Source organism: Fomitopsis serialis (assembly GCF_022376445.1).
Source record: "Fomitopsis serialis strain Sig1Antser10 chromosome Unknown B0H18scaffold_431, whole genome shotgun sequence".
Lineage (NCBI taxonomy): Eukaryota > Fungi > Basidiomycota > Agaricomycetes > Polyporales > Fomitopsidaceae > Fomitopsis > Fomitopsis serialis.
This window is the reverse complement of record NW_025955391.1, coordinates 23,517-31,980: the sequence shown is the minus strand read 5'-3', so window position 1 is coordinate 31,980 and position 8,464 is coordinate 23,517. Positions and strand designations below refer to the sequence as shown.

The window sequence follows — 8,464 nt, the reverse complement described above, 5'->3', positions numbered from 1 at the left end:
TCTCGTTGGTGCTATATTTGGCTGTTCAACCCCAGAAAGCACCAGTCCGGGCGCGTAATCTCCTATGTTGAAATGGTCAGTGGGCTCTCCTCGCAGTCCGAGTTTAACGACTTACCATGATGGCTGCGTTAGTACAAGCATTCAATTCACATGCCAGATGAGGAGGGGAGCTCATTACAGTCATAACATTGAGCCTATACCATTCTACAAAAACAACAAGAAGTACGGCTACAGCACCAAGAAGAACCATTGCTTTTATCACGAAGTGACTACTCGTACCAAACCAGTCTAACATACCTACCTTTCCACGGATTAGCTCAGCTGGACGTCCGCCCCCTAGGTTCATAGGGTAGAAGGAGCACCAGAGCTCCGCTGCCTATGATCAGGCGCCCGAAACATACACGGGCGCCGCTGTCTCGAGGTTGGCGTACATCGCTATCACTGGGAGCCTGCGAACGTCGTCAGCCGCTACTGTCAGGCTGAGAAGGGACTTGACTGACTATGATCCCGAAGACGCGAGTCGCAGTGGCTGTCAGGCCGTTACCTGTACCTCGGTCTTTCGCAGGGAACACCTCAGGCGATATAGCATACAAGACACCATACATGATCTGCAAGTGCGATGTTCAGTCCTCCCTCTGCCTTGTGACTTTGTCTACTCACGTTACTTGCAAAGGCGTACCTACGCATCGCGCCCAGTCTCATGAGCTCTGGCAGTTCCACACGAAAGCACGCCTTACTCACCCGCAGTTCCATCCCAACAGCGCATTTGAGCTGTGGGAGGTGGTGCTCGCAAAGAGAAAGACACCAGTGAGCCCTGTCTTTCGCGAGGGGTCGTTGAATAATGTCACCCATTGTCAGTAATGAATACTTGCCCGAGGAGATGCCAGAGTACCCTTCCGTCCGATACGGGAAGCTCGACCGCCCACCCAGCAATCAGCGCGCTTGGCACACCGATCGCGCCGAGTATGACTCTTGACGGTAGGTCGTGTAGTATGAACTGTCTCCGTAATTGGCGTCGCGGTGTGCGAGACTAGCGGTCAAACTGTGAGCCAGCCATCACTGCGAAAAGGAGAAGACGTACATGTAGGCAGGAAGCTGTTGTACAACGTGGACGCAAGACCGATAATGCCCCAAATTACAATCAACAGACTAGTTGACCATGCAAGCTTCGCGGTCTTGAACAAGCTCCTGATGTGGTACGTCGTCCATACTGAGGTTCCGCTCAATAGTGTGGGCAGGCCAGCTGCACCTGCAGCAGCCTTGTTCGCCTCCACAGCGCGCTCTCCGGCCGCCGCGAGCTGCTCCACGGTCAAGCTAGACGAGCGCCCGTTATAGGCAGCGATTCTGTGAATGACGGCAACGGCGTCGGCGTCGCGACCGCGACCGACGAGATACCGCGGGCTCTCCTCGAGGTTGAACGCGAAGAAGCGGATGGCCCAAAGAACAAGCGTCATGCCTCCAAGGTGAACAGGAGATACCGCCATCCCATGTTCTCGGACTTGGTGCAGGTCGTTGCAGTCTCGGGGCATGATATGTTGGAAATAAGCGGCCAGGCGATCTACGGCATCGTCAGTGACGACAGAATGAGACCAGGCAGGCAATCTCCCATACCAAGCTCGCAACCAACTGGCCAATTGCCCACCAAATGGATAGGATAGTCAGTAGGTACTGGTGGCTTCCCGGCACGAAGTCTAACGAAATAAGTCAGCTCGCTTGTCGGTACAAGCACTTGCCCTCTCAGCTCACCGAGGAACACAGCAGAGTCGACGGGCATGTTACCGCCCACGCCAAACCCTACGACAGCAAACAAGGAGGCTAAGGTGACGAAGTTGGGAGCGCCTCCGGCTGCCAGACCGAATACACCGGCGATGAACAACGTGAAGTTGAATGGCCACCTGGGGTCCACAATCAGTAAATACACCACGACCGATGATCTCGAAGTGTAAGCGCACTGCGTACCTACGCCCCCAAATATCACACCCCAAAGCCCAGAACACCGCACCGGCGAATAGACCAATATTCAATGCCAAGGACAACCATTGGCTGTCGACTTGGAATTCTGCGATGACAGGATTGAGTATGAGACCTGCCACAAGCTGATACACCATATCATCGCGGTAAGGCGCGGATCGTCGCAAAGAGGCACCTATGCAACTCACTGGCCAAACGCTATCTCTGTGTCGGGAAATTGGGGGTCAGAATACAGACCAGAAGAGTAGTCCGACAACCGCGACGTACGAGAACCAGCCGAAACCAGCAACCACAAAGAGATACCACTGGTTCAAACAAGTCAACACCCGGTCCCTCCTCGACAAGATCATACTGCCACGGACCTGGTATCTTCCCATTCCAATCTCCCGCACAGCAGCGTTCAGTACGCGTGCCTTCGCTTGATAGACAGCGTCCACGGCTCCCTCTTCAAAGAGGTCCTCTTCGGCGTACGCATGAGGATATGGGTCCCGCGAAAGAGACTCCGTGAGGGCAACAGCATCCTTCTTCTCCACGTCGTCAGAGGATCGCGTAGGCTCGTTCGCCGAGGGGATTCGAGTCGACATGGTGGTGGTACGATGAAGAGCTGTGAAAGAGCTTTATGTCCGACCGTCAACGGCGTGAGTCTTGCACGCAACGGTATCTGGAAGGTGGAGGAATCGTCCGACTTGGGATCCGAGGAGCTAACTCGCGTCCGTGGGTGACACACTCCCACTTTAACACCACCTCGCGCTAGAAAGAAACCAGCGAGGGCTATCGGAATGCTGACGAGCTCAGATCGTACAGGTGATTACCACCGCTGACTGGGACTTACGGCCCAAAGACGGTCGCCCGACCATGCGGGTGCGCAAGAGCTTGGGAAATTGAACGCCTTGCCGTGTCTCATCGATGGGTATCAGGCACTGTCAGTGTCTCGCAGGCGCACGGCCGAACAACGGCGCGTTCGACTTTGTAAGGTCAAGCATATCTATTGGGTAGCATGAGGTAACGTGTAATACACTCGCGTCAAGGGCGGCGGTGCTAAAGTAATGATACATACGAATATCATTAGTAGCCGCAAAGGGATATGGGAGCCGGCGGCGTCGTGGAGTGAGGTACAAAGAGCTAACAATACAGTGTGAAGCGGAGGACGAACCCAGGTGATAACGGTGACAGTAGGTGATGGCAACAACAACGAGCGAAAATCCAACAGGAGATACACGGTGGGAGGGGGGTGGGATAATCTTGCGGGTTTTGTCCAGGTCACAGGGGATATTGAAGGTCTCTAAACCTCAGACTATGTCGAAGGTGTTGTCGTGCACGGACGCGGGCACGTCCGGCGGGGCAGCGCGCGTCGGCGACGCAGGATCGTGCACGCGGGCGGGCGGCGATGGCGGCGGCGGGAACACGAACGTGTGTGCCTTTTCGGCGCTCTTCGCGGACATCGGCGACGGGACGTACGTGCTCGAGCCCGCGGAGTGCTCCGACGGAGAGTACGGCACCTTGAGGTCGTCGACGGGCGTTTCCTCCCCGATGGAGATAGACGTCGACAGGCGGTCGGAGAACGAATCGAGCGAGTTGCGCCGCTTGTGCTGCACGAACGTCGGGATCGTGATACGGCCCAGTGCGCTCGCCGTCGGCTTCGACGTGTTGTAACTGAGGCAACTGTCAGCTTCGTGCTAGCGCAAACATACGCAAGGAACGTACCCATAGGAGCCGTTGGCAGTGGAGCGCGACAGCCAGCTCGTCGATAGACCGACGCGCTTCGCCATGGTCGTCGCAGCTATCGAGTAGTGCTTCCGCGCCTCCTCCGCGCAGCCGAAGAACGCGAAGAAGATGAACGCACAGATGATGATGTCCCAGATGTCGAAGATGATCGCCGGCTTCGTGAACTCGTTGTTGAGCCAGAGGATCGCAGGGAACTGGTCCACGCGCGAGAAGTCGTAGTGCAGGTCGCCGAGGCCCTTCCATACGTACAGCGGGTTGCGCGACTGCATGTACAGGTTCCACGACGCGAGCGGGACCGTGCACGCGATCTCGATGCCTGCCAGACCCATGAGCCGGAGGTACCGGTGGAACGTCAGGTTCTTGTTGCTCGACATGAGCTCGTTGAACTGCTTGCGACGCCTGAAGAACGCGCGCAGCGTGAAAAAGCAGTAGACGGCGGAGATGCAGCCGATGACGATCGGCCACGAGGTGAGCAGGAAGTAGGAGAGGATGGTGTTCGCGATCTCGAATGTGCACCCATAACCCTCGTAGATATCGAAGCGGTGGCCTTGAATGAACCAGACTGGATCGGTCGACGCGTCAGTAGGCACAACAGACCGAGCGTCGATAGGAACTCACACAGTGCAACGACCACGATAGAGGGAATTAGACCGATGGCGAGATCCACCCAAATCATCCGCCGCTTGTCGCTGTTCGTCATCGACACCGTGGAAATGGTCGCGATCTTGTACAGACGACGGTTGATGATGAGCGAAGCCGTGCAGATGCCGATGCTGGAGGCGAGGCGGAAGCGGGTGACGATGTCGCACCAGACAGGGACCCAGACGATAACGTTGTCCCGCCAGATGGTCATGTTGATGAACTGGATGAGGCACTGGGTGCCGCACCAGAAGATGTAGAGAACGCAGCCAACGTTCCAGGCTGTCGTCACTTTGTGAGCCCGACGTAATGAGATAGCGAAGCGGTCACGTACCTTCCAAGTGCCAGTAGAGGGGAATGCTAACCAGAACAAACCCGATGAAGGAGAGAGCGGTGGCAGCAAGTTGCTGCGCTGACCACGACGCCAGTTGTGCGTCCATCGCGTAAAGATCTCCGAGGGTAAACGCGGTGAAGAGAGGTAGCACAGAAGACGCCGGACGGGCGGAGACTTGGAAGCCTGCAGGGAGGAGGGCGGGCGACTGCGGCAATGCACAGATGGGTGATTGCTGGAGGGCAGTCCTCGCCAGCGCGTCCATGAAATACTTCACCACGCTCTCTGCCCTTGTGTACGTATTCGGATGGTTGCTTGTGCGTCGGCTGGCATCTGAGCGCCATCACCATGCTCGCGGAGGTTGACGATGCTTCTCACGGATTGCCTGATATAGACGTTACCTTGTCTTGCTTCCGGATTGGGACCGTTTGATGAAGCCACGGAGGCAGATCCCGGCAGGCACCACATGAGGGCACATGGCTCGGCTACGCGGGCACGAGCCACGAGCGCCGTCTGGAGCATCAAGCCGAGATGCCCAGCCGCTAACCAAAGAGGTGCGAATGGGAACTCCAAAACGGGATGCGGAGAAGTCGTTCTGTCGAAGACGCATTGCCAGCGACGCGAGTCCCCAATTTGATGCAGCAACAGGCCGGTCGTCGTCTTGACGGAAAACTGAGTTGGAGGTTTCGAACAAAGTCGCAGGCAGAGGTAAATCAGCGAAGGTTTGAGACATCAACGAGAGTACCAGGAAGGAGTTCACGGTCCAGTACCGAGACTGTGGGAGGAGCTCCAGCGATAACGCGTCTAATCAGCAGGCACGAGCAGAAAGGCATACATCGAATGCGAATTCCGGACCAGAACTAGAAGTCTCTTGAGCACGAGATGGTGGTGTTCCAGCCTCTCCTTGTTTGGATTCCTCGGGAGACCTAGCGACGCGTCTGTTGTCACGTGAACGAAGGACGAATACCGCAGTGCGAAGTCCGGTACGAAAGGACAAGGGGAATACTCAACCAGCTAGGTTGGATTCGCAGAGCACAAGAGGCAGCGTAGAGACCAAGTTGACATGGTGCCAATATTGCCAAGGACGCCTGAGTGATTCCCAGTAGGGTGGGTCTTGGACCCAGATTACGCTGTGTCGGTGGAGATGGGACATGATGATTGGCAGGACTGTCTAAATGAACCAGATCAGCAGCCGAAGTGTAGTTCTAACAACCTCAGTGCACGAAGTCAATAGAAGGACGCAGAGCCGAAGCAATAAGTCGTTAGCCAAAGCCTGCGTCAGCGACAATCGACACAATGATGGTATGCATAGAGGTGTTGGCGTTGAGTCCATTGCAATTGCAAATCGCGAACGCATTCACGAGGTCAATTTGGATGAGCCGCGCATGAGGTTCAGAAAGACAAGCCAATTTCAGACTGAGGCTAAGCGGGGGCCGACGATAACAAGTACAACACTTACCTTTCGCCAAGTCGGGGCGGCACGCAGTATGGAGTGCAATGAGACGTCTCGAATGGCTGAAGCTCTCCGTCGTCGAGGGTGGATAATGGTACTGCCACTACCCGTCGTCGACCTGGGTAGATGCCATCGCACTGAGGTCAGTGAGCATAACATCCGGTGACGGCAGTGGGCAACAACACTCACCGCGCCTCGGCGCGAACTGTGTTATTGTTTTCGTCTCACTGCCCTGTGGTCCAAGAGTGTAGGAGCAACTGTTTCGATGCATCGTCAAGTCCAAGAGACAAGAACATAGCCACCCGCTGAACACAGGGCTATCCCCAAGAAAACAGCGGACGGCGGCGAGCACGCGCTGTCGTCCGATATCGTCGTCGGCATAGTCTGGTACGATCCGTCGAGCTCGAGAGACCGATCGGTCGTGGCGGGAGGAAGGGGAGGGAGGAGGATGGCGAGGAGGAGGGTGCAGTATATGACTGTCACCGTTCTTTTGTCTTGCGGGAGCGCTTGGGGAGCGCCTTCGCCCCGCCGGCGCTAAAGTGCTTATTGTCCTTCACCGCTGCTTCCGCTTCGGGATACTATTTAATAGACGCCCGGCCACACCTTCTGGTGGACTTTGATCACTTCTCAAAATGCACGTCCACTCATTTCCGCAGGTCGATGCGTGGTCCTTTGAACCACCTCACGTTCACAATGAACGTAGTAACCTTGAAGGTGTAGTAAGGTAAAATGCAAAAGTGGTCGAGAATTTGCATGCCACGGCTCACTGTTAACTTGCCAGTGAATTCACAGCAACTGTTCCGTGAGCTAGATGCAGTGGTTAGCCCGCGATGTCCCGCTAATGAGCTGCTTTAATCTTCCGAATACCGGTAAGATGCATCATCTTCGTGGCCTCCGTGTCTGGCGGCAGAAAGGCTGCGTTCAGTGGATTGCCGACGGTGCCATTCTTCTCCGCACGGTCTGCGTTGGCGATGAAGACGAGCTGTACAGGTGTCCGGAGACACGAACCACATCCTGTGGCCCCGTACCGGCGGTATAGTACCTGCGGCAGCCTATCTGGCTGTGAATCTAGTGACGCAGTCGACTAGATATTGTTCCCTCCTTTTGTCTACGCATCTCGATACTGATCCGCGCAGAACACCCATCCCCGCCATCCGATCAAGTTCTTCCCATTTCCGTCTCATGACTCAAGTTCCGTACCCATGCGTGAGGCTGCCGGCGTATCATCCCAACCTCGCCGTCGCACGCGCCAGCCCGAAGCGGCCTGCCGACCACGCTCCCAATTGTCGTTCTCTTTCGGTCATCGCTTCGTGTCTGAATTGGTAATGTGCTCCACGAATCCTGTTGTTGACTCTGAATCGCCGGGGGCTTTGGCTGTGGTGCGTGGACGAGTTGTGGCCGTCGTCATGACTTGCGCTGCACAGCAAGCTCCGTGCTGCACTTCCCCCTCTCCTATCGCGCTCTCTTGTCGCTGCCGCAGGTCATAGGACACATTGCGCTGTGCGCTTGACGACATCTCCTAATTCTTGTAGGTGCAGCACCATTGTGGTATAAAACGTACAGAACGCCCCTGACACAGTGCAGCTTCAGCCTTCTCCAAACGACATATATAGACGAACAAATAGCGCGCGGGTCGCCGAGGAACTCCCTTCTTCTCCCTTCATCACCTTCAGTGCGAGTGCGTTTAGCACAAGCCATGGACGACTTCTTCGTCCTCTCTCCGCCCGAGCCTGTGGGCGCAGAGTACGCCATCATGCCACGGGACGCGCAGGAGGATATCCTCAAGGACTTCGAGCATCACGCCGAGACATGCTCGAACGGGCAGATCGTGGCCCAAATGTGCATTGTCGCATAATTGTCTTCGACTCTGGTAAGTATGTATCATCGCTACCCTCTTCTCGTGGTATCTAACCGCAATGCAGATTGTCGCCAGTCCTTGCCACTTTCTGCCCTTATCTACATCCTCTTTCCAACATGCGCGTTGATCACTGCTTTGGTATCCATGCGTCTCATGGACCACTGTCAAGGGGTCAAGCTTCAAGCTTCAAGACGCGCCATACACTCCCTCATCGGACTTCGACTTCTCTCGCTTTACGAACTTGCTGCTCACAGAGAGCAGTGGATGACAGACTCTTATGGTTATTTATACGGTGTTCACGACAGACACTGCAGTGTAGCTCTTATTGTAACATCTATCATGCATGTCTGATTCGTACGTACTACTACTGTACTACGATGACTTCCATCACTGGAGGTTCAATTAGACTACGAATTTGACGGCGGATATTATCGCCGCTATTGCCGGCGCGCGTCATGCGACTGCCATTTCGTGGCGTGACGGCGTG

At 55.6% G+C, this 8,464-nt stretch overlaps 3 protein-coding genes across 3 annotated transcripts; 1 reads left to right on the top strand and 2 right to left on the bottom strand.

Annotated features, from left to right (window-relative positions):
- Nucleotides 1-158: 158 nt before the first annotated feature.
- B0H18DRAFT_1068005 (major facilitator superfamily domain-containing protein) lies at nucleotides 159-2,814 on the bottom strand. The gene is made up of 13 exons (XM_048031187.1): nucleotides 2,334-2,814; nucleotides 2,205-2,276; nucleotides 1,960-2,096; nucleotides 1,747-1,895; nucleotides 1,612-1,691; nucleotides 1,470-1,558; nucleotides 1,078-1,401; nucleotides 971-1,030; nucleotides 908-941; nucleotides 742-818; nucleotides 661-679; nucleotides 497-608; nucleotides 159-441 (listed from the first exon to the last, which is right to left on the bottom strand). The coding sequence occupies exons 1-13, from the start codon at nucleotides 2,553-2,555 to the stop codon at nucleotides 383-385; spliced, it is 1,434 nt and encodes a 477-aa protein (XP_047884635.1). The 5' UTR covers nucleotides 2,556-2,814; the 3' UTR covers nucleotides 159-382.
- A 446-nt stretch (nucleotides 2,815-3,260) lies between these two features.
- Nucleotides 3,261-4,775, bottom strand: B0H18DRAFT_895011 (pheromone A receptor-domain-containing protein; the record flags this gene model as incomplete). The annotated part of the gene is made up of 4 exons (XM_048041397.1): nucleotides 3,261-3,624; nucleotides 3,676-4,258; nucleotides 4,315-4,617; nucleotides 4,670-4,775. 4 exons carry the CDS (start codon nucleotides 4,773-4,775, stop codon nucleotides 3,261-3,263), a joined length of 1,356 nt encoding a protein of 451 aa, XP_047884634.1.
- An 845-nt stretch (nucleotides 4,776-5,620) lies between these two features.
- On the top strand, nucleotides 5,621-6,626 carry B0H18DRAFT_446669 (uncharacterized protein). Its single transcript, XM_048038134.1, has 3 exons — nucleotides 5,621-6,056; nucleotides 6,126-6,261; nucleotides 6,371-6,626. The coding sequence occupies exons 1-3, from the start codon at nucleotides 5,842-5,844 to the stop codon at nucleotides 6,500-6,502; spliced, it is 483 nt and encodes a 160-aa protein (XP_047884633.1). The 5' UTR covers nucleotides 5,621-5,841; the 3' UTR covers nucleotides 6,503-6,626.
- The last annotated feature ends 1,838 nt before the right edge of the window (nucleotides 6,627-8,464 follow it).